The following is a 26,821-nucleotide window of genomic DNA, read 5'->3' as shown; positions in this document are numbered from 1 at the left end:
CAAAGTATAATGCAAGCACCATGAATAAAAGTGTTGAATAGTATAAAATGTATTTTTTGTACTAAAAATTAATGGAAATATTACAAAAAAAATATTGAAGTCGTTAAAATCGAGTGACATAAGAAAAAAATTAAAGATGATAATAGACCCAATAATGACGTTTGTAGCGAAGGATACCAGCCAAAAAAGACACCCCCGGCTAGCGTGCCCATATGGGATCACCCAAAAATAAATTCAAATTCCTTGTTTCATACGAAAGATATCACAATGCTGGCAAAAGAAACCGAAGTTGACAGCATTCATTATGAGGATAAGATTAAATACTTAGCCGAGTATAAAAAATAAAAAGGGAAAAAATCGCATTTACTGAAGACACTTCGCCATTTTTCCTCTTTTGCCACCTCGAACAGAGTGAGTAAGAATACTTAACATGCCACAGTCAACTGCTGGTATAAATGCTGGCCGTAAGCACAAGAACCGAATAAAGTGATACATTGTAATCATTTTTGGTGAAAACAGCATGCTCAATAATGTTTGGGTCGGAATTTATATGAAATTATTTAGACCACTGCAGCTGTGCCCATATGGTCACGCTAGCCATTCAAGGGTTAAGTTGTGCTTTAGTTAGTGCATGGTATACAAGGTGTGATCAAAAAAAGACTGGACTGATTCTGTAACTTGTTTATTTCGATGGATAAAGCTTAATCAAACTTGTCACCCTAAAAGTACATGCCTTGGCTCATGACACACCTTTGCGAATGCCTTTTCCAGCTCTCAAACCCTGCCTTGTAAGCTGCCTTAGATATCTTCAGGTCTGCCATGCAATAAGTATTAATTGTGCGAAAATTCCACGGAGAAAAAATCATTCGCCTTGACCGGGATCATCACCTCTATGTGTTCAAAGTTCGGGCTTTACTCCCCAGCTGTGGCGCCATGCGCACGATTTGGACTGCTCGTCGCATAATATGCTCGGCAGTCCATACCACCTTGTCCGGTATAGTCCACAAATTTCCACAGGGAAGAATGACGCCTTGGTAGCTTAACTGGCTAAAGCACTCGGCCGGAAATCGAGGGATCTGGGTTCGGATCCCGGTCAAGGCGAATGATTTTTTTCTCTGTGGAATTTTCGCACAATTGTGCATTGCGGGTGACTCCCGTAAAGTTATCACCGTGGCTAGTCCCGGTATACTTAAATAAGTATTAATGTCCGCAATAGAAATGAATCAGTGCCCTTTCAAGGTTGATTTTAACTATGAATACAAATAGAAGTTTAATGGAGCCACATCTAGAGAGTAGGGTGGATCAGGGAAGTTCTGGTTTTGGTGAAAAACTCTGTCATGATCAGCTTGTGAGCCGGAATGTTATCGTGGTGGAAATGCCATCTAGAGGGATGGATTTTGATGCATCGAAAACCAAACCGAAAATGTCTATCAAAGCTGTCTGACAGGATCCAAAACTAATGTTCAATTCTCAGGCTACCTCCCTGACATTTAAACAATTTTCCTGCACCAAATCGTTCACCAGTTTGACACAGCTGTGGTCTGTTGATGTGGAAGGCCGCCCTGTTCACGGATCTTCATCTGTTGAGGTTCTGTCCGATTTATAACTTTGTTTTAGAGAAATAATGCTTGTTTACTCCATTCCATTCTTTTTTCAGCTGGATCGTGAGTATTGTGTGGAGGAAGATGACTATTCTCCAGATGATGGACATGTGCCCACGTCATTGGAGGCTGGCTGTTCAGCAGAAGGAGCACGTGACGTCGCAAGTGGCAATGAGGACGTCGATGGGAACAGCAGTCCGCCAGTTCGCAGGCCACCGAGATTTTATTGCAAAGGTGCACTCAAGGATGAAGGGGAACGCGATCCATTGGAGGTCAGAGACCAATCAGGAGATGAGGTGAGTGTTTAACCCTAAACCGTGACGTGCGGTCTGAGAGACCGCTGCATTTCTAAAGGCTGTTTTACACGGGGCACGGAATTGTGCAGATTAGAGCTGCATTAATTTCTAAACTGGCGTGGAATTGGGCGAATGCATGAACGAAATAAGAACAGGGGCTATTTTGCCGTCTTTCATCCACGCATTCTGGCATGTGTTCTAGCTATTCACCGTTTTACACGGTGCAATTTTGATTGCGCCTTCGCACCTACGTCAGATTGCACAATGCCGTGTACGGTGTAAAACAGCCTCAAAATTATGAATATTTTCAAAATTGCTATTACCTAACATCCTTAATCCTCGGGTGAGTCATAATTTTGTATCATAAGGACACTATTAAAATTTAACATTCTAATCATTTATTTATGAAAATTTGCAATTGAATGTTAGTAGCGGTCTGTGAGACCTCATGTCAGTAAATTGGAAAAAATCAATAAATGTAATGCTGGTGGAAATGATTCAAAAAGTTGTTAAAAAAAACTCCTAGTGAATTTTCAAGAATAATAATAATTAATAATTTGTAAGGAAGCATTTTTAGTTGCATAATGTGGATAATTTGGTACATACTTAATGAAAAAGTACGATGATAACAACTCAAGTGTATTTGATGTGAGTTTTTTGATCCTCTTTCAAATAACAATTTTTACTGAAAACCTTGGTTGTATTGGGAATTCATAATATTAAATATAAGTTTTATAATACAGTGGAACCTCGTTAAAGCGGGTACGGGCTATAGCGACACACCCGCTATTACGAGAGATAGCCGATGCACCGTCAATGCACCCTATAATAAGCGTGTTAAAGAATTCGTTTTTACGAGACCCTTTCGGTGTTGGCTCTCGCCATAGCGAGGGTTTTACCGCCGGAAGACTTTCATGAAGACTCCTTAACCTCTGTAATTGCTAGCGATCTGTTAGAAATGAAGTTAATGGAGTGCTCAGTCTCAAATTTATGTGGTAAACTGTCGTTTGATAAATATAATGATGACGAAACAATGCTTTGCATGATTTTTATTCAGTGCGGCGCTTATAAATTGTTTGAATAGTTAGTCGTTATTTGAGTAAGGAAATTTAGTGATGCAAAAAAAAATCGCCTTTCGTCTGGATTTATGCTTACGTTTATCGGATAGATGTTTATCCGTCGCCGCACCACTCCTGTTCCTGTATATCTGTTCGCAACAGGTATATTGGCTATTATTTGCTCCACCTCCGGTAAAGCGACAATTCGCTATAGCGAGTGTTTATTAGTGCACCGTGGGGTGTCGTTATATCGAGGTTTCACTGTAGTTGAGAAGTCAAAGAAACATTAAACTAAGCAATAAAAATGACTGCAACGTTTAATGAATTTTTGTTTTATTGTGGTATATGTCAGACCGCACATCACTGGTAGTGTAACAAGAATTACACATCATTGGTTAAGGGTTATGATTCATCATCATCAGTCAAATATCCTAGTGTTTGCAAGTCATGTTAATTTGTAGGGATGTGCGAGTACTTGAAAATTTGATTTGGGTCGAATAGTTGGTGCACGACTCGAGTATTTTGAGTAGCATTAATAATAGTAATAATTTTATTTGCCAGCAGACACAATACACTGATATGAACAGGGCATGTATATAAGGCACATCAAAAAAACTAAAAGTACAAACCCAATCACTTAAACTCACAGAGGTTCATCTCAATTTGTTACAAAACGCAGATATTCGTCTATACTATAGAAACATTGATCAATGAGAAATGATAATACTGCTTTTTTAAATTGAGGCAGTCTCCTTTCATTCTTAATAATCAAGGGTAAGTTATAATAGATTTTTGTACTCATTGCCCTAGGTCCACTTAGTGTCAAAGATAAGTTAGATGGTTGGAGGTGCACATCATTGCATCTCCTAGTTTTGTGCGAGTGATATTTATCATATAATAAAAAGTCAACCATTTGCTTTTTAACATAGACTACACAATAATATCAATACACACATGGCAGTGGAAGTATCTTTAAGTCTTTAAAAAGTGGTCGGCAATGAGGCAAAAGTGGTCGGTCGGTAGTGTTGATTAAACATGGTCCTTAATATTTTCTTTTGTATTGGAAAAACACTTGTTAGTGAAGGTGAAGATCCCCATATTATTATTCCATAAGTTATTCTAGAGCAAAAGAGACCAAAATATAAGATTTTTAAGACAGTTAAGCTAGGTGTATGTTTTAGAACAGATAAAAGATAAAATAGATAATTCAGTTTTTTGCATCAGAGAGAAATATGCACATCCCACTTGAGGTGGGAGTCGAAGTAGATGCCTAGGAATTTATGTTGATCTACTAACATGAAATCATTATTTATAAACTGAATGGAACTAATGTCAGAAGAGTGGGTCTTCGTTGAGTAAATTGCTATTTGCGTTTTCTCACTATTTAATTACGAATGTCAAGTCGAGTAGATTCTGTTGCAGAGCTTTCGAGGCAAGCAGGCCAGGGATTAACTAACGTATATATAATCTTTATTACTATTGTGCAAATGCCTTTACTCAGGGATCTTTCAAAGCATTTGGATACACACATTAATTAAATTTTCGACATATTAATGCAGGTTAATTCATCAAAACCTTGCTTCAACTGTTTAAGACACATTCATTTCCATGCATCTCCTAATGCTGACACAATTATCTTCAACGTTCCTCGTTATTATAATTCCTTTATACAGTAAAACCTCCGTACAACGAATTTGAGGGGACCGGGAAAATCATGACTTCGCTGTAGAGGGTTTCGTTGTATAGGGGTAACGAGCGGGATGTGTCTTCACAGGGGCACAAAGTGTTCCGTGTGCTTTACGATGCAAGTCGAGTAAATTTATCAATCTTGCTTCATTCGCCATTAAAACCTTCCCTAGAGTGATGATAAACAATTTTTATTTTTTACCTTCTATATAATACCGTGGCTATCACCGCGTGATTTTCAATCTGCGTATTTCTTATTGAAATTACTATTTTCATCATCCATTCTGCTCTACGTCTCATCGCTTACTTTAACTATGGCCTGAAATTTAAGGAGCGCCAAAATTAATGTCAAAGGATCAGGTCTTAAAGAGTGATCCATAATTTTCCTGAGTATCTAGTCGGCATTATTCTTTGAGCGCAATAATTGAAGTCGATATCAAATGGCAGTTTTGTGCAGCAAATTTGCCTGAAAGAGCAATATTGCCCAAAGACTTACGAAATAAAGTGCATTGTTGGCATCCTATTGAAATTCCGGTAAATATCTATGTTCTTGACCGGTATGTACTAATATCTATAAACGACGATGGAAGTTAGGTGGGGCGTGTTAGTTACCACGAGTAAAATCGTGGAAGTCGGCAATCGAAGTAACAATGGCAATCTCAGATGATAATGCATTCGGTATGACCGATACTCCTCTCAGGTATGACTTAATAGAAGCTGGACACGATCGGTATTCTGCTGGTACACCCATTCCTCGGTGCCAAAACGCAGTACTATCCTCGAGTAAGCCAGGTAATATTTGAATCCACGCTTTGTCGCCTTTCATCCAGTGTTTAGGAGAGACTAAAAATCTCCATACGGTTTCAACTTTAGCCCGAGAACCAAGTCCGAGACTTATACGCCCGAGTTACCCTAGGAAAGGGGGTGGTAAAAAAGTAGGGAAAAGGAGGGGGTCGTCGCGACAAAGGAGCCCGCCGACGCCCTCGGGAGAGGATAGAATTGGAAGGTAAGGAAGGAAATCCCGGAACCGTCATCAGTAGGCTGCCCCGGGCTACGCTCAGCAAAACCAAGCTTACGCAATTACTTTACCCACTGATAGACAAAAAACAACAACAAAGTATTCCCCGAGTATAAGGACAGTTGGAATCGCTGGGAATTCATCCAGTTCACCTCTTCATACTTAGATATTGTTAGTCAATTTTAAGCGAGGTTTGTGGTTTTTCAGTCCTTTACCGAACGCATCTCTCGTATGTGCCATATGCAGGCCAAAACTATTAAACTGGAATAATTAGTCAGTAAAGCACTATCTAACCAATTCAATACGACTTACGTTAGCAATCAGTTACGTTACGTTAGCAGAGAATAAAAACACGTGAAAGAACCTGATCCCACTCCTTTTCGCGTCTTTTATGACACTTGAAGGACTTCTGCCCAAACCAGGCGAAGATAACCAGGCGAAGATCGATAATCTGAAAACTCTAGTTGCACTGGTAATATTTCATGCTAACAATTTGGAGTGGAGATGTTTCCAGTTGGACACAGCAAGAAGTCTAACCCCACGCACGCACTGAAATGAGGAGGAAAGGAGTGGATTTACAACTAACCACTCCCAAACATTTCATACCAAAATGTCTATTATTCAATAACATTTCCCCTCTGAAAGGAAGAAGAACTACGCACTTAGTCGACTCTTTCTCTACAATGCTGCTGTTATCTCCCCTCCCCTTCCACGTTTCTTCGGGGAGCCCTCCCTCGCCCATTCCTCTCCTCAGTGATTCCCCTTCCCATAACCGAAATCTCATGCGTCTCCGACAGTGCGTGACCCTGTGGTCTGCCGCTCTTCAAGTAACCCAACTTATTTGACACACACCAAGGAGGACAAAATTCATGTATTAGTAATCTGCCTTTCGATTTATCTCTCCTTCACTTACCTCCTCACAAATATAAATACAGCATCGTCTACTGTCCTCGCTGTATATACAGTCAGCTCTCTTGAGACTTACCTCAGCCGAAACATTCCATATTCTTTGCAAATGATTACATTTCAGGAAGTTTATGCAAATTTCGAAAAAAAATGGGTTTAAATAATATTTTTAATAAATAAGAGACAGTATCTGTTTTTAAGTTTTTTAATCCAAAATTATTCTATTTAAAATAGTTTTGCAAAGTTGTCTGTCTCATCCTTTTTCTCATTTCTTTACTGGCTGCTTGCTCAACCTGCCGCAGAATTTTCAAATTTTCTATTCCATCTTCCGAAGTAATAAAAACTCGCTCCAAAACATCTACTGCGTCCACCACTTCCTTCCAACTGGGGCGCACTACGCAATTGCTGGACTCTTCTCTCTCTTCATCGCTCACATCCTGCGTCTCTGTGATTATTTCAGGATCGTCATTCTTGCCAAAAACAGCGAGATCATCATCAATGTTTGCAAAGTCTTCGAAAGATACCCCTTCAATGTTTAACAATTGTGCGACTTCGCCCCATTCCTCCCTCTCCTCCGGCTGTGGGTCGTCTTGGACGTCCATCTCTCTGGGAAAGCCTGCCCTCCTGAAGCAATTCGTGATTGCGCTCTTCTCTACTCCATCCCATGCAACACAGAGACGCTGAATGGCTTGCAGGATGTTCCACTTCAGTGACTTGATGTCTTCCGTGTTTCCTATTCTAGGAAGAAGATATTCAACCAGCTGCCTTCTATATGCCCTCATCACGAGGGAAATAATCCCCTGATCGAGTGGTTGCACTTTGCTCGTGCAATTAGGGGGCAAATGTACGACTTTCACGTTTCTCAGCTTCATATCTGATGTTTTGTGAGCGGTGCAGCCGTCAAGGAAAAGAAGAATTTTTCAATTTTTACCCCCCATGACTGAGTCAAGTGATGCGAACCACTCTCTAAATGAAATTGCCGTCATCCTCGCACTTTTGTTATTCCCATAATGGCATGGCAATTTTTTAACATGCTTGAAGCACCTCGGACTCGCAAACTTACCAATCACGAAAGGCTTCAACTTTTCTGACCCGTCACTGTTAGTGCAGAAAAGAACGGTCAATCTTTCTTTACTTCGTTTGCCCCCATGGCAAATTTCTCCCTTGGTAGCAAACGTGGAGTCCGGTAGGAGATTATAGAAGAAGCCAGACTATTGTTTTCGCCCGGTCCTGTAGGATGGACCCAGATATTGGGATATTGGCACTTCTCACTTCCGTAAACCACTCAAATACTTTCCTGTCTAATTCGTCATTTTTTCATGACCGAGACCTCTTCCTTTCCGGACCAAATTTCTCAATACCATTTCCCATCTTGTACCTGTTGGCAATAATTGTGGAAAGTGTGGATGCCGGAATGTTAAATCTCTCCGCAATTGCCGTTTTTTTCTCTCCAGTGTCGACCGATTCCAAAATTTGCAACTTCGTTTCAATGGAGAGTTGTCGGCGTTTTTGGTGGTATTGGCCATTTTACTGTAAAGGAATAATTATAATAATAAGGAAGGAATAAAAATAACCGAAATATACTCAATTTATAGAAAAATTAAGAAAGAATAATCTCAAAATATTTTCCAGTTCGTACCGTAGAAGCAAGTCCTGTTGTCACAATCAACTCGTGCAGCCGTTTCCAGAGGTAATGACTAAAGCAGACTAGGACAGACTATTCCTATATTTTCTCAGCTCCTAATAATAAGTAAAGCGAACAGGGAATGAGTTCCAGACTTCAATTGTTCTCGCACACAGGAAAGATATTCGAGTCTAAAGAGTCGCATCTTTGTTACTACTGAATCCATTGCGATGAAGATAAAATAAGTTGAAGACTAGCCACATTTTTTATATCATCAGTGATTCCTCGATAAATAAAAAAATATTTGGTTTTGAGCAAAACGTAAATAATGTCAAGTAACGTAAAAGATAAATTCTTTGATGCCATCAGGTATGTACCATGCATGAAAATTTGGTTGGTGGGAGTTAGTGACTGGTCAAGTGGGGAACGGGTGCGCTGGAGGGACGTGGCGGGTTGGAAGGGGGGACGGGAAGAGGAAAGGTATGATGGGATAGGCAAGGCACCTCAGGCCATTCGTCATACCATGCCACTAAGAGAAAGGGTAGGGTGAAGGTACGGAAGAGGTTTATTGCCACAGGTGATGGGAATAGGATAAAGCGGTAGAACGTAATAATTAGCCGTGAAAGTGGAGCTGCAGTTTTTGAGTACCAATATTTTGTTATCAAAAACGTAGTTAAAATGCTATATCTTGAAGGATCACTGATAATTTTATTCATAATTGTGAAATAAATTGCCTTTGATTATTATACAATTGCAACAGATGAATTACTTCACGAGATGCAATACTTCAAAACATCAGTGATTTTAAACGGCAAAATAATTTCATGGCGTAATAGAAAAATTGGTAGAGAATCATCAAATAAAATGCTTTCAGTCTTACCTGTCTTCCGCAACGTATTCGCCCAATCCGTGTCACAAGTATTAAATTTCTTGGCGATCGGGGTGGAATCCAAAACAGCTTCGAAATTCTTCCAGTTGGACCAGATCCCCGTCGAATTATGGGCGTTCCATAAACACAATGAAGATGGTATCCTCAAGCAATCGAGCTAATATATGTACGATCTCGAGCAAACGCACCACTTGCAGGTTAACGGACTACATCCATCAAGGAAAAGACGGTTACATATATATATATTTGGTGGAGGGGATTCTCCAGATTTTCCTCTGGGATGGGGACGGAGTAGACAAAAATTTGCGCTCATTGGTTGAACACCAACCAATGAAGTTTTGAATACTTCGCCATAGTAAACATACATTGTCAACTCCGACGGTTCCCACCATAAGAAAAAGTAGGTACAAATAAAGCCAATGCTTCGCTCCCCGTTAGCTGAGAAGGGTGATAGAGGAGTGGATGAGTAATCAGTAGTTATCTTAGTTGACTATGGCCTTCACCGAGCAAGATCACATTATGTAGAAATCTTCTCAGGTTACCTTTCTGTACTGGGTTACAGCTGGCCGGCTGCCACTGTTACGCCCCCGCCCCTCTCGGTCCATTAGTCATCCGACCCGCTCTCATCCTCCAGCTAACTGGTGGGGAGGGGGAGAAAAAGGCAACTCCCCTCCCAACTTCGCTCGCAACAACTCCGAAGAGACATTTGATACGTACTTTCGGAACAGGGGTCGCAGAGTGAGTTGATACGAGACAAGCAGATGGTGGCGAGCCAGTTCTACATAGTATGACTTATGGGGGCCGTGTTACACTCTCACGCGTTTAGAAAATATGCATGTGAATCCGAGAGCCCGTTTGAGCTTGCGCCTTTTCCGATGTTGCCGTCGATACTATCTTCATTGCCTTAGCAGACACGTCAACGGCACCCTCCGCTGCAGTTCTACTTCCTGCTTATTTCGTAATTATCTAAGGAAAAATTATAGAGTGTAAAATACTGAGTTTATTCTCAATAATTCGTTCTAGAGGGGCACTTTTCCTGTTTTGGGCCCAAGTGTGGACTTCGTTGTACGGAGTTTTCGTAGTTAGAGAGGTTCGTTACGCGAGGTTTTTTTGCGTGCATTATCCATTGAAAGGAACCGGGACCGGGCCATTGACTTCGAAATAGAGGGGTTTTCTTAAAATTTCGTTGTATAGGGGTTCGTTGTATAGAGGTTTCACTGTACATCAGGATAAGCATTCAGAATAGAAATTGTACTAGAGGATTGGAAAAAAGAGAATTTGTTGGAGCATGCGTTGTATTTTATTGACCTGTCCAGAAATAGGGTGCTTTCCTATTATTTTTTTATTGCCTAAATCAATACATTATTACCACTGGAGTGCACATTTCACGCTCTTAGATTTTTAAATGACGATATCTATTTTTCGCGATTAAATCAAAAGTGAATATTTTTCAAGCGCATGAAAACAAGATGGCTAAGTATGAATGCTGGGAAAAGCCCGCGTGATGTCATTCTGGTTTTGGCTGCTGCCGCCGTGTGAGGTGAACTTGGGGCGAGGCTTTGAGTGCTGCCACGATGCAGGTTGCTAGCTGGTTGCGAAGTTCCCAGTTAGCAGGTAGCGCTTGGCTTAAATATGGATTATTAATACCCTATCAAACGAAGGAAACTTTCTGACCTTAAGCAATTTCAATAGGTAGAGGTCCGTGAAAATGGTTTTATTTTTTGCTAAAATTCGTTTTAAAACCATGTGATTTCGGTGTAATAGAAAATCTTGGCGGTGTTATTATAATGCTACAATTTTCCCACGTTTATAGGCGTTTTATTATTTTGTGTTACACGGTTCATGAATACTTAAACTTTTATTAAGCATTTTATGTAACATTGAGCACAATTTTGATTGTACAAAATTTCTGATAAAACTAAATTAAAGAAATGGTTCAAGGTATATGAGTGGTTCAAGTATGTAGTCTCGGTGAATACGATCGACAAACAGCAAATTCCCACTACCTTATACGTGTATATTTCGAGAGCCATTCCAGAATTTTTGGATTGTCAAGTTAAGCTCTACACTATAAAAATGCTTCTGTAGTAGCAACAACAAGCTCCTATTTTGCTTTCTTTGACTGAGTGACTGTGTGTTCAAATGATAGCTGCGGTTTTGCGGGTCCCCTTCTTTCGCATGTTTATGTGTATCGCTACTGATGTGCTTTAACAAAGTGTCACTTCTTTCAAATTAAAATCTTTTATCGCAAACTTTGCACAGTAACACGACTTTTCACTGGCCGCCGGTCACGTCATGACGCCGTAAAATTCAGGCCGATTTCAGACGAGACGACTCTGCCACGCTGTGGGCCGCGCCGTGAACGGCGGACCGGTCCCAGCCAACAGCCGTGTTTAAGTCAACGAAATTGTTACATTAGACCCACACTCAAGGTTTTCCTGCAACAAGTCATCCAATAACGCTGTCTAATGCATCGTGGTGAGTCACCGGAGTTACTGCACGGTATTGACGCGTACCGGGCACGTGAGCTTGTATTTCCGCACTTCCGCGGCCGTGTTAAATTTGTCCCCGCACACTTTTAATTCATAATATCTAATTCTTCAGGTGAGAAAGCACCTCATTCTAAATATTTCAGGATTGATACATGGGAATCGAAAAAAAAGGCTGTGATAAATTTAACAGGCAAATTCTGACGGAGAAATCACCACAGTGCGAGATAATACGCGAATGTGTTATGCGCGAGACTAAATGAGCCAATTGACCTTGGAATCGTAATGAGATAGAGGAAATGAACTTCGGCGGTGTTAAACAATGAAAGCTTAGGCTTTAATAGATTATGACTCATTAGTAGGGACATGCAAAAGTTGCAAATGCGATAACGTGAATTCCGGGGTTTTCCTGTGAATTCACAATTTCCGGGGTTTTCCCTCGAATACACGAATTTCGTGTTAATTGCGATTTTCTCCAACCCATGGGCGATGTTCACCAACTCAGACGTGATTTGCACCATTTTTTTCTTCTGCTCATGCTTCTCACACGAAATTGTTTTTCGAGGCGTACATTTAAGCCGTAATTTTTTCACCGCATTGGCCGCTTTCCGACGCGACGAATTTCCATGGGCTGCCGTTCATGGCAGAGCGCCATGACATGTCTCGTTTTTAAGTGAGAGAGATGTCGCATTTGAAAGTGGCCTGAATTTCACAGCACCGTGCGTGAACGGCAGCCTGCGAAAAGTCGTCACGTTTTAAAGTAGCCTCAAGGTAGCACGGTGTGTATTTCACGCCATAAACGGCACACCGCCGGGCCAGATTGAGCCTTGCCTTGCTGACCGTCAATTGCGCGATTCGACTCGCTTGAAGACATGCATTGGGACCAATGGTTATTTGAAAGCACATTGCCGTGCCGTTCACGACGGCCGGAGCAAAGCAAAAGTCTGAAAGTGGCAAAAAGCGGCTGTGCACCGTCTATTCCGTGAAATACACATGGAGCTACATTGTGGCAGCTTTTAGCCGAAACGATTTTTTGCCGGCTGCCATTCTCGGCACAGCGCCGTAAAATTCAGGCCACTTTCCGACAAGACGACTCCCTGGATTTCACGGCGCTCTGCCATCGTGTCGGTGAGCGGCCAATGCAGTGAAAAAATTACGGCTTAAATATTCGCCTCGAAAAACAATTTCGTGGGAGAGGTATGAGCAGAAGGAAAAAATGATGAAAATCGCGTCTGAGTTGGTGAAAATTGCCCATGAATTGGAGAAAATTAATGATTTCCACGAAGAAACACATTCGAGGAAATAAGGCGACTTGTTTGTCAGGAGGTTGACTAAACTGCCTTCACACGATGTCTACAAAGTAGCCAATATGCCATGGGAATCTGATGATTGACTTAATAAAGTTACTGGAGGGTTCAAACTATCCAAATGCTCACATTCTATAAAGAGTTAACCCTTTTGCTGCTAATGACAAAAATATGCAGCAGGGTGTTTCTTGACCTGGGAGATGAAAGGCAAAAATTTTTGCCTGAGATTTTCCTACGCAGGCAAACGAATGCCGAAAATACACGCTTCCTTGCTCTCCTCCTTTTATGACATTCGTGGGTTCACTTAGTCTTATTTTCGGGACCCAACAGCCGTAACTGCCGAAATCCGGGAGCATTAACCTAGACCCTTGTCTCATATTTACCCCTCTTTGAGGCAAGGGACTGCAGTCATACAATTGTTCATTCAGTTAGTTTGCAAAATAAATATATGCTTCTTTCTCAAAAAATATAAACTAAGAATTGAATTCTTTGTCTTTTGAACAACATTTACAATTTTTAAACGAAATTCTACCATAAATATTAACTTATATCTCGATTTCAGTATAAAATCAACATGGAAATTGTGAATGCATAAAATTCATTAATGCTGATGGTAGAGCTTCATTCAAAATTTCAACATTCTCAGTTTAAAATGAGGAATTCAATTGGAAGTCTGCAATTTACATGCAAGCAACAATCATCCATATATGTACATAGCTAATTCATATAGACAAAGCATGATTTATAACCCTACCAGCGAACCAATGCCGCTGGTAGGGTTATAAACCGCGAAAGGAGGGAGACTAACTACCCTCAGAGACGAAGATAATGTGAAATGCCCGCTAGGAAGGATCAGAAAAAGTTGGTGTTGAGAGTGTTTGATTATCTGCAAGACCTTACTTAACAGATGTCCAACATAAATGCTCCATACAGAGGGGACTGAAGAGTCTCATGGAACGCAGTCCTGCATTCATGCTAAGAAGAGAACTCTATCTTTTGAAAGGGTTAAGAAAGTTAAAAATAAGCCTCGAGAATATTCATGAGAGTACTTTTTTTTGATGAAACCACTTATTTCATCTGCGAAACATGACAACCTCTAAAGCAGCTGCTGTAAAGTCAATAACTATGCAGATGGCTGAAAAGGCATCAACCAAATTTAGTTCTCTTATGGTAAAAGACCTAAGCATAAAAATAGGTTTTTGAAAATATCTCAGTTTTTGATCCCCAAGAAGTTCCATCGACAGACATGAACCCTGAATTAACCCTTTCGCGCCGGGCTCCTTCACGGGAAGTTGCTTTTGGTTGTACGAAGGCTGTGAGCATTTCTTTTTCGCCCTGTACAGAGTTGTTTCTCGGCAAGGAATTGCCCAGGTAGTCGCTTCCTCCACTTAATGACCTTTCTTAGAGGGGTGCCGGACCCTTTCCTCGGCAACTGTGCAAACATAATCCTCCACCCTTTTCCCGAAGGCAGCCCATCACGGCATACTGTTGCGGTCAGTTTATTGTTACTAGTGCGATTTTAATTTTTTTAAATAGTTACTGTTGCAGCAAATGTCAGTTCATCAATGCATACCTTTCATTTTGCAATGCCTATAGAACTTTTAAATGAAGTTATACTGTTATTTTTAGAGTTTTCAGCAACAGGGCATTATATCATAGACCAACAAATACTTTAAAGGGAATGAAATCTTTCAATGTTCCTAGATTACTTCTAGGTATTTACGATTTATGATATTAACATATTTTAGATCCATGATGCCCAAATCAACACTCTCCTCATTCGCGTCTGCTCTCCGCGTGTTCTCTGAAAACATGAAAATGAAACATTTCAAATATTTTTTAGAAGAATATTTTCCCAAAAAATTCTCATAAAAGTACTTGAATCTTACCAATATGTAGTTTGAAATGGCTAAATTATATTTATAAAGCAATTTCATTTAGATAAATATTAATTCATATTACGCACGAAATAAGAAAAAGTAAAAAACACTTTCTAGAATAAATTTCCCATCCTTCTATTGCATCCAGACTTTGGACTTGCAATGGCGAAGTTAAAAGTTTTTACGTTTGTAAAAATTTTTTAATTCGTCATTTTGTACGGGTGTGCCAGTTGGAGGGTAATAAGTTTTTCTAAGAAAACGTTAATGCTCTAATGCATCCCGAAGTAAGCCCCTGACCAGGGAACCAAGATATGAAAGTAATTACCTGGGTAGAGCAGTTCTCATTCCTGCAATGGTATGGAATGCTTCTCACAACATGTGTCTACGTAAATCATTCCTTATTTGTGCATTAAATTTATGAATTTTTAGGATATGCATTAATTAGTGTTTATAGCAAAATTCATTTATAATACGTTTGTATTCAAAGGTTGATAAGACGTCATAAAAAATAGTCGCTGTAATTATGGCTCACGGCAAAGAACTGAGAGAATCATATTTTATTACATTACGAGGGCTTTTTTTCATAGGAGTTAAATCTGATATTTTATCGAATTTCACCGCAAATGTACACTTAGAATGTGGCTAACATAGTAACGTATATCTTTAGATGTAAATCATTACAATATCGCTCCTATAAATTTGCTAGTAAGTTTTAAAAATAGCAATTAAACATCTAACCTTAGCGTCTCCAAAATTTGTTCAAGGTGATGATGAACTCTCTTAATATGAACGCAAGAGTTCCGTTTAGAATTTGGAACTTATCAGCAGAACATCCAGAATGTAATTCTTGGCATTGATTTTCAATAAATGCAACTTGTACATTTTTAGTTATTCTAACTTATAAACAAATAAGTGACCGTGAGCACCTTCCTTGAGTGGGACACAAAGAGCCGGAATGGGCCGAGATAATCCCCACGCGGACAATGGGAAAGGGTCGGACCTCTCGTGCCTAGGGACCCTAATGGCGCTTGGGACCCACTTGGCATGCTTGACCGCGAAACTGTGAAAACACCGCCTTTGGCCTTTTGCTTCGAAAAATTCAAGCCGTGAAAACACGGCCTTCATCCCTTAGCATCGGAAAATTAAAGCTGTGAAAAAACGCCCTCCGAAGGGAAAAGGTTAAAAACAAAAACTTCATGGCCTGGAATCAATGGAGTCAGAGAAGTTCGGGTTGGGAGAATTACGTAAGTTACTACAAAAGCAAAATTCCCGGGGTTCAGTGGATACAATCAAAGCAATCCAGGAGCTCAAATGTCTGAGACATCATTTGCATCTAAGCACCTTTAACCCTTTGAGTGCGGATGGCATAGAATTGATGCCCAGCGTAGGTCCTGCCAACGGGCGGGTGGCATCACATTGATGCCACGCCGGCCTATGTCCTTCAATCGCTCCCTACGCTCCTCCGCTCTGTTCTATCTATTCTCATGATGGTTTCCCGCACACAAAATGGATTAGGCTACCTGCATATGCCTTCCTTTTTTGAAAAATAGTTTATATTTTTTGAGTAAATTTTTTTACATTTATGGAGTACTTTTTTATTTGTAAGATTTTTCGCCATTACAAAAAAATTTAAGTGTGATATTTTCTGTACTTTAAGTGTTGCCACATTTAAGGTTATTATTTTCGTTTTAGTCCTATTAAAATTTTTCAAACAATATTTCCTTTTATCTCATTGACGAAAAATATTTTCGTATTTCAAATTACGGTCATTATACCTACACACGCTAAACACAGTTGAATAATCTGTTGCTGTTTTTATTAATGTTTAAACTTAATATTTACATAATGCCGTTATAACTCCTAACATTCTTCCTTAATATATTTGCCACTCATTTTCTGAACGATCCTTTCAATAGGGGTCTGATTATATTGGCTACGGAAGAAGAAATAGAGTTTTCGACTTTTTCTCATTTATTTCGTATGAGTTTGTTAAAGTTACTAGGTGGGAATAATTACGATCACCAATTCGTTATTCATGGGAAATAATGAAGGTTCTAGGGAAACTTTTATATTTTTTCCATTTTGAAGGAGAAATTAGAATTGGGGAAATCCTTGGGGAAAGAATGATCGAATTTCGGGGCTCAAACAAAAAAGTCGTTTACCGTCACCGCGGAATAGACTACAAGTCGCTCTGTGTCGCCTGTTATCTCTATTTTTAGAAGTATTTTTGCCATTCTTATTAGAAATCCATGCAACTATTCTGTTGTGTGCATGTCGTAGAAAAGGTCAGCTCTTCCTTCTCAGTTTTTGCGACTCTCGTTATTAGTACAGTCTCTCCTTCGGACATCTTTCCATTGCGTGCATTTTCACTCCTCTATATATATTTTTTTCTAATATTACCGTATGGCCTTTTTCCATTGGACATTTTGGTATTTTACATATATTTAGCCACTTACGTGGAATATGGGAGACATCTTCATTTTTAACTTTATTCCTATTTTAAAACCCCAAAGACCGTTTATGTATCAGCCTTTGGTCAACTAGGCTTAGAATATCTCCTCGCAATAAAACTACCTCTGGCACAATTTACTCAAGTGTATGCATGGATCACTGCATTGGGTCTTCTCCGCGAAGGTTTTTTTTTTTTAGCTTTGAAGCAATTTACATATTTTACTTCGACGAAATAGAGCTATTATAATCAGAAAAGAAAGTCAGCAAAATTTCTATGCGCAAAGAAACAATTATTTTTGGATTATTATACATTGCCGTTTTATCTGGAGCATTCACGTTTAGATATTTCTTGTGCGTAGGTTCTAAACTTTAACGCTTACATCTCTTTCTGACTGCAAAAGAGCAACCTCATCAGTCTTGTGCATTTTGTAAGTGTAATGTATTTTATTATAGTATATTTTATAGGTGTTAACTCAGGTTTACGTTGCGGATGCAAGTATGTGGAGCTGGAGGAAATATTGTCGTCAGAAAGGCTTTGGTCCATATTGCCAATGCCTCTCAACATGCAGTTCTTCAAGGATAACCAAGCATAGGAATCTTACTCGTAGGGTATGGGAGACATTTTTGGTCCGATATACCTAATGTATGATTGTATGAAGTATTGTAAGATGGCCATCCATTCCAGATTATTGGAAAAGGTAGGAAAATATCTTCGATTTTTCCCTCCTTCACAGCACTTTTTCCCGAGACCAATTTCAGCTAATTTTCCATTGCATGCAGTTTGGCAGGAACCCTGGAGTAGATGATCCGATACCAAGAGACCCCTTGCATAAAATTCGACCCCTTTTGAAATTATTCACTCAAAGAATGAAAGAAATTTATTGCACGTTTAAAGAACTCTGCTTCATTAGTCCATGTTGCTTTGGCGTCACAAACGCGGCATAACATTAAACATGCTTTCTGAGCCTAATGGCCTCGTGCAAGATGCTATAATTTACACTGGGGCGAAGGATCCTGATGTTGGAGGCAGGGGACATGCAAACAAAGTCGTGCGAAAGTTAATCGATAGATTTCTCCTCAGTGGGCACAGTTTATACAGTCGCGTAGCCACGATTTTGAAATGGGGGGTTTTTGCCGGAGGTTTGAGGGCCCTTCTGGAGGGTGCGAGGGCCATTTTACCAGTTTTTGGCACCTCAACGGTTGTTGCATATAACCCCCCCTCCCGTGGCTACTCTACTGAGTTTATACATGGAAAATTATAATCATCATAAAAATTATAATAATCTGTTCAAATATCTATTGAGTTACTCAAAAAGACACACCACTGAAACTCTAAGGACAAACAGAAGAAATAATCCTCCTCACGTCCTTAGAACGACTAAAGTGGCGAATCAGTATAACTCTGATGGTGTATGATGTGCAGATGTTCCAGGGCTGTGTTTGAACCCTTTTTTCAAAGAATTTCACAATTATTAGTTAATATTTGCAGCATTAACGCAAAAGAAAATGGCAAAAAGATAAAATAACTTTCATATGTTTGCATCCAAATCTAAGTTACTAGTAAATTTAAAAATTTAGATGTGAAAATTAAAATTCAAAAACTTTTATTTACCCAAAATTTGATGCATGGATAGTGGATGACATCTGAAAAATTACTTATCTTATTATATAATTCAATACCGCCATCATTTCAGAAATTAATTCAAGCTTCTTAGTTGCTATGTAAAAATATGTTGTCCGTCGTTTCTAATGTTTGTGTAACGGGTTGCATAAATATCTGGAGCATTTATCACATGGGTGCGGATGACACTGTGATGCCATTAACAAATTGTTTAATAAATTGTCAAATCAATATAAAAATCCCTTTTTTATTGAAATTGTTTTCATATTTTCGAAAAACAAAGTGAATGCAGTGAAAAAAAATTCTCTGCCAATGTGAAACAACTCTGAGAAAATGTTACACAATGAAAGGGTTAAGCAATTTGGATCCCCTCTGCAAACATGGTCTGAGAAAGATTTCTGTCCTGCTATAGCACTGTGTTAACAGATAAGAGAACAAATGTAAAAGATGACAACTTGATCACAATAGCAATATTTCATTTGAAATTACAGACATTTAAAAGTAATTTCTCTCTATGCAAGCTAGATATATGTGTATGGGAAGGATAAAATATGTAAAATAGGTGAATTCAGCGATACTCCTTGTATATTATTGCTTATATTATTCCAGGTCAATAATATCCTTAATTTCGGGCAATGGTTGGGCCACTGGAAGGATGGCTCTCAATCAACATCAATTATTTTGCCGTTAAAATAACACCGATATCAGGGCAAAGTAACATCACTTTTGTAGAAAAATAACACCACTTTTGACTATAAAATAACCCCACCTTTTGCATGTCTCTACTCATTTGATGTGATTTTTTTCGCTAATCCACCTAAAATAGCAGAAAACGCGAAATTGCAATTTTATTTACCGATTTCGTGTTATTTCGTGTTATTTTGCGATATCGCATCTCGCAAGATTCACGGAACTCTATCAATAGGTGATCATTAAGATATGTTTCCCTGAGCTCAGTGCCTCATGTATGCATTGGTAATCTCAGACGATGTAAAACTCCTGTCTACTCATATACCATATACATAGGTCCCTGTGACGTCACATGGAGTGGCATCGCATGAGTGCCAATCTGGCCTTTTTCAGAAGAGGAATTGACCTATAAAATTGGTCTAAACTGGGATTTCTAAAACCAAATAATTTATAAATCATGAATACGCTAATGGTGGGTAACGAATCGCAATCAATGCCTTTCATTTTCTTTGATGAAGGAAACTACCTACCCTATTGTCATACTCGACTCAACTCGATACTCGCGAGTAGTATTCCTCTCGACTCATAGAGTTCTACTCACACATCCCTATTAATTTGATTTGTGAAGTAATCGTAGATGCCATTGTTCCCAATTTTTCTTCGTCTTTGCTCTGAGCAATTTGTAGCATGTGTTAATATAATTTGTGTAATGATAGTTGATGCTTTGGTGAATGCGTAGTGATCTCTCTCATTTCTCATTACATATTTTGTTCATCAGACTCCTTTGAGGGAAGCAACCCCTGATCTGGGTCGTAGGCTGAGGAGGGGAAGGATGAAGAGGGTGAGATATTGCAGCGAGGGGGAGGAGGGGAAAGGGTCGCACCAATGCGCCCTCTGCCAAGCACGCTTCTCCGACAATCAGGGCCTGCGGAAGCACTTGCTGGAGAAACACGTCCACAAGGACAAATGGGTGAGTGTGTGAATGAGTAGTGATGAGGGAATATGTAAACTGTATTTTACCCATCGATGATTTGAAATGTCAAATAATAAACATTTTTTCACATTTTTGTCCATTCTTATACAGGGTGTTGCGAAATTTTTAATCCTATATAGCTGATGTCAAAGAAGAAAGAGAGAAATGGAATGTTATCAGATGTCTGAAGTGCTGTCTGTTCTATCTCCTTTAACTGCTCCTTTTCACTTGAGGATGGGCAGAGTGTAATCTTTAATCATAGTAATATATATTTGGGGGGTTCATATTGTTTTAAATTAGTCCCCCTTTCTTGTAAAACTAAACGTTTCTTATTTAAATTAATTAATTTAGTTATCGAATTTTCAAAAACAAAATAGTATAATAAATTTTTTCTGCAAGACATGCGGACATCGTGGCCTGTGGACTCTTCTTTTCTTCCTTTCTCTTTGGGTTTCCAGTCACTTTTACATCAGCTAGCTGCAAGGAAAATTACAAGATTCTTTTTCTTTTCTCTCTTCTTTCTTTCTTTGAAGTACCTTCTATCTTCTCACTTCAGGATTTTCTAAATAATATTGATTCAGGAGTCTGTGTGGAGATGGCTGATCTCATTAGGGACCAAAATTACTGAAGACATTTTCATCTAAAGCGCACTATTTTTCAACTATAAAAACTTTGCCTCAAGCACTTTGATTGGCCAAGAGTTTACGACGATCCCTGATGCTGTAGACAAAGGCAAATGCAAGCAAAGCATTCAAATTCATCAGCTGTGCGTAGCATCCGAAAACTCACGGCCAACCAGAGTGGTAGGCTCACAGTTTCTGAAGTTTATAAATGGTGCATTTTCAAACTAAACATTAATAGTAATTTTGGCTCCTAGTAGCATCAGCTATCTAGGATTAAAATAAGGGATTAGTCAGTACATGCATTTTTTCGTTTCTTTTACTAAAGATGTAAATTAGCTGGAAAGCTCTGCAAAACAAACTTAAGACCGTCTCCATAATTTTATTTGCCAAATAATAAAGTTTAAATAACACTTTGTTAAAGAATGCATGATCGCTCAATGTGTCACATTACAGCCACTGTTTCTCCAGGTTTTGATTTTTAAAATTCAATATTTTTGCCCGATCTGGATCTAATCTATTCTTTTTTTTGGCAGAATTACTGCCGTGAACAGGTGTTCAATGAAAGCATTAGTGGTCGATGTTGATTTTGCAGTGCTGTGCGAAATATGCTTGGAGCACAGTGTACACTGCATATCATCAGGATCAATAAGGAAACTCCCTCAGCTTCTGTCGACATCATCAGTTAACCCTTTCGAGACGGCAGAGTTTTTGACTTAGCATGACTGCTGTACTGAGCCCTAAGAGACTCCTCTTTCTCGTGGTACGGAGCATTTTTGGAGGACATTCGTTAAGAAGGGTCTCGCTGAACCTTTTTCGACTCCTCCTCGCTGGAACACCGCATTATCTCGGACTCCGAGAGTAGTAGTGCTCCCTCACTTCCAGGTTTACGACCATACCTGCAGCATTGGTTTGCAGTCAACTTATGTATTGCTCATATGTATTTAGCAAATGGATAATTGTTGCTTGCACGTAAATTGCAGACTTTGAATTGAATTCCTCATTTTTTTCTGAGCATTGTCAAATTTTAAACTAAGTTCTAAGGTCAATATTAACGCATTTAATGCAGCAAAAATTTCCATGTTGATGTTTATACACAACTCGAGATGTAAGTTAATATTTACTGTAGAATTTCGTTTAAAAATTGTAAACGCTGCTCAAAAGACAAATAATTCAATTCTTAGTTTGTTTTTTATGAGAAATGAACAAATATTTATTTCGAAAACTGACTGGATAAACAATTGTACGACCACTGTCCCTTACCGCTAAGAGGAGTTATACCTGCTCCCGGATTCCGAGGGTAAATCCTAAACCCCACAGGGTTGGGTCCCGAGACAAAGACGACGTAAACCCGCGACCGCCCTAAAAGGGGGAGAGCTGGAAAACATATATATACGGCTTTCGTTATCCTGGCCAGGAAAATCTCACACGTAAGTATATGGCCGTCGTCTCTCGGGTCAGGAAATGTCCACATGTATATATACGTGTATAGTAGGGAAAAGGTTAATTTGTTGTAACTTGTGAGTCAGTTCAAAATATAATCTGTATTCTGTGATGTAGCTCAAATTGTTACCTTTATTGACAACTTATTTGCCTGCTTCACTGACACAATAAACTGAGTGGCTTCATCCAAGGCCACTTTCAGACGAAATGACTTTATGCCAGCCGCTATTCAAATGAAATTCAGGCGGCTTTCAGACGAGATGACTCTCTGCAACGCCGTGTGCTGTCCAGTGAACGCAGCCGGCCGAAAATCGTTTCTTATCTGAAAGTGGTCTCATGATTGAATCATATACATATACAGTAATTGTTTGACATGTGAGCAAGATGCATTCCGAGAGCTTGTTCGTCAGTTGATAAACCTAAGCAGGGCATGGGAAGGTGTGGTTATCCTGCAGAATGCAACACTGCATTACAATCATGCTTCCTTAGAAAAGCGGCTGTGGCTACAGAAATGTTGATGTCGGCAAGAGCAGCAAACTGACAAACCCTTAAATGAGTGTGTTAGCGAGTAACTCTCAAAAGAGAAAAAAACGTGGGCGCTATGCAATCACAAGGTAATATATGCATTTTAAAATCTTTTTTCACTTTTTGGCCTTGAATACGCTGCAGACCATATCGGCTTCAAATCCTCGCCACCCTACTGAGCGGGTTCCAAAGTAGCGACTTGATGCAATCGGTTCTCGATACCAGTTCCACAGGCCAAGAACCAGCAGTACCGAGAACCGGGTACCGGAACCAACCGACCCATCTCTAGATTCAAATTTTGGAACACAATTTTTCTCCACCCTATGTAAAATCTCTAATTGGAAAGGTTCATCCTGTGAGCATTTAGTTAATATTTTTGCTGAGAAATATGCACTGATATATTATATTGGTTTATTGGTAAAATACTGTACACAATTATTTATTCCAGAGTATGAATGGAATGCATTGGAAAAGCTAAAGGAATGGAATGCATTGAAAAAGCTAAAGAAATGGAGTACAATTATTTTTAAAAAATTCACTAATGGTACAGACAAAAAAATGCAAGACCAATATAATTTTTGCCCAAAAGAAAGAAACAAAGATTTCACAGATTGTGATATCAAATGTTTTACAATTTATTGCATTGCTTATAATTGTAATTAATTAATTATTTTCCAGTTTTTCATGAGACTTATGTGGTATAGCAACACCACTGATGGGTCCTTGGTTGTCCGTTGAATGAACTTTGCATTTGTCGTTACAGCTAAGCGATTGCGAAGACTCGGATGACAGCTGGGCACCGGACGCTCTGTCAGATAAAGGGCAATCGGCATCTGAGAGCGAGATGAGCTGTCTGAGCGATGAGTTGGTGATCGAGCAGCCAGGAACATCAACAGAAACCAATAGCAAGTGCAACTACTACCGCTGTGGCGTGTGCCAGAAGACATTCGACAGGCAAGCACAACTGGTGACTTTAATTTTGAGGGAAGTTGAATCTTTTCATGTCAAATGCTGCACATTTGCAGCTAGGATTTTCTTTGCAAAGGATGGACAGCCGCTCATATGAAAGCTATACACATAAGCTGAGAGCACCATCTTAAAAAAGTGTGTAAAATAATGGAGACTAGATTGAAAAATAGGCAAAAGTGTGAGCTTCTCAATGATATGAAAATAGGGTAGTTTCCTTTATGAAAGAAAACAAAAGGCATTGATTGCGATCCCACCATTACTGTATTCATAATATACAAATTATTTGGTTTTAGAAATCCCAGTTTCGACGAATGGCAATGGTCAATTTTAACCTCATTTGAAAAAGGCCAGATTGGCGCCCATGCAATGCCACTCCACGTGACGTCACAGGAACCTAGTTTTTATACGATTAGATAGGAGTTTTACATCATCTGAGATAACCAATGCATGCATGAGGCACAGAGCTCAGGGAAACTTCTCTTAATAATCACTGATTAAAATTCCCTGCGGTTGGAAAGTGTCCTTCATTTGATAGGGTATTAATAATCCTTATTTAAGCCAAGCACTACCTGCTATCAGGGTACTCTGCTACCTGCTAGCAGCCAGCATTGTATCAGCGCTCAAAGATATTCTCTAAGGTCACTTTACACGGCGACAGTGGGAGCCAGAATGACGTCACACGGGGTTTTCCCAGCATTCATACTTAGCCGTCGCGTTTTCGCGCGCTTGAAAATATTCACTTTTCCTTTAATTGCGAAAAATAGATATCGTCATTAATAAATCTAAAAGCCTGAAATACGTACTCCAGGAGTAGTAATCTTTTGATTTAGGCAATAAAAAAAATAATAGGAAACCACCCTATTCATAACTGTTAACAAAGTTTTCTATTTGTACAAAAAATATTGGAACCTTACTTTTGGTTAAACTCTTGTAGTTTATTTCAATGTTTTGTTGTAGAAAGTGTTGAATTTCACTCAGTCATTCTTTCGGTTGATATCTATTTTCCTGTGTTGTCTTCATAAAATAATACTTTCCATCTTTCTTTCGCATCCTTTACTGTCGAATTTATATTTTTTGTCCCCACTCTGCTGCAAGAAGATGTTTTCTTTTATAATTCTCATGTGAGTTGCTTCCTAATGGATATGCACACTTTGTTGCGCAGGACGGAAGAGTTGCGTCGCCACGTGTCACAGACACACCTGGGCCGTGGACGTCGGACGGCCAGCCTCACTCCAGCCTCTGCGCAGCAAGGGACGCCTCGTGTTCCATGCAGAAAGAGGAGGAAGAAGTTGTGTTACGAGGCGCTGATGGTGGATGTGGAAGGGGAGGAGGGTTGGAAGCGTTGCGTGGCGTGTGGACAGCGCAGCACCGGCATCGAAGACTTCCTCGAGCACATCACCCTGCGTAGCGTAAGTGTTTTCAAATGGGCATTTTTTATTTAGACTGGAACTTGTTTGGTACGTTTCTGGAGGGACGACAAAAATGAACGTGTTATCCAGGAAGTTCTGGTAGGATCGCCTTCCTGAACTCGTTTTGCATTGAAAAATCAAGAAAATGAGCCCTGCATTTCAAGAACAGTACCATGTGAATGAAAATCACAATGTTTCGTACATTTCCCTAAGACAGTTATATAAAAATGGTGTCATTATTCCGTGATTTATCATGTATATGTTTTTGAGGACGGGTTAAGTTAATTTCTTGTTTCTCACAGCTAACTCTGAGAAAATGTCGATAACTCTGAGTATATCATTTGGTTGTTTTAAAACAAAACTTTATTTACCATGAATCACTGCTACCTCAGCGGTAACTTCCCTTCCCTCACGTCAGCCAGAGCCGACGTCCATTCGTTTGGGTTGAAAAATCCACAATAGCTGTACCTGTCGTCAGGTCTTCTGCGTATGGAAATGGCCATCGAGTCCACCCGACATTCAGTGCGAAAGGATTAATAAAAGTGGTGTCTACGCTGTGAATTGTGATGAGTACAATGCAAATGAGAGTGACATACAATACAAATTCGTACAATATAGATTGCTCGGGGAATTCAACCTATGGTCTAATTTTGAGTCAAGTCCTACTGGCTGCACAGATTATGGAAAACTTTGCCTCTAACTATACCGGGTTAAACATTTTATCTCTAATGGAATTCGAACGTAAAGCCAGAAGTTTGCATAAAAGTGTTGGATCGTTTAATTTTTAAGAAGCTTGTGGTCATATTCATCTTGTGATATGTATTCAAATGTGATAATATTTGAGAATGATGTAGTATTCTGGAGTGAATAAAACCGAATTCTTCTGAATATAGTTCCCCTTTTTTTTCAAAGATTGCCTGTGGGGACTATATTCAAGCATATTTTAAAAATATTTTCCCAAAACTGAGGCCTTAAAATTAGGGGGGGACTATATTAAGAGGGGGCTATATTTGGAGAAATACGGTATCCATTTCAAATCAGGCAGATAGTGCAAAATCATGTCAGGTGACCATCACCCATTTCTCTGAAAGTTATACATATTCATGAAAGCAGTATCCTTATGATGAATAATGATCACTTTATCTCAGCTATGAACTGAAAGTAGAAGACAAATGTGAAGTGTTATTGAAAAATACTTAGTGCAAATTGCAACTCATTCACCGTTTCCAGTCAGTAGCAGTGGATGTTTGCACACATTGGATACCATGGAAGTAAACAAGATTGAACTTGTTTTCTGTCAATATATGCAACCAATCATTCAGATATGAAATTTTTCTCTGAAATGCATGTTAAGTAGAATGAACCT

The 26,821-nt window shown here is 39.3% G+C and overlaps 1 protein-coding gene across 8 annotated transcripts in view; it reads left to right on the top strand.

Moving 5' to 3' along the window:
- Nucleotides 1-26,821, top strand: part of LOC124170521 (zinc finger protein 467-like) — a 232,469-nt gene that overhangs the window by 95,936 nt on the left and 109,712 nt on the right. For all 8 annotated transcript variants that reach the window (XM_046549295.1, XM_046549294.1, XM_046549297.1 and 5 more), the window contains 4 exons: nt 1,658-1,897; nt 20,295-20,486; nt 23,841-24,031; nt 25,209-25,455. In XM_046549295.1, coding sequence (XP_046405251.1) covers nt 1,658-1,897; nt 20,295-20,486; nt 23,841-24,031; nt 25,209-25,455 — 870 coding nt within the window. The remainder of the gene's footprint in view (nt 1-1,657; nt 1,898-20,294; nt 20,487-23,840; nt 24,032-25,208; nt 25,456-26,821) is intronic.

The sequence above is a fragment of the Ischnura elegans genome, chromosome X, assembly GCF_921293095.1.
Source record: "Ischnura elegans chromosome X, ioIscEleg1.1, whole genome shotgun sequence".
Lineage (NCBI taxonomy): Eukaryota > Metazoa > Arthropoda > Insecta > Odonata > Coenagrionidae > Ischnura > Ischnura elegans.
The sequence above is the reverse complement of the archived record's forward strand: the minus strand, read 5'-3'. Positions and strand labels throughout refer to the sequence as shown.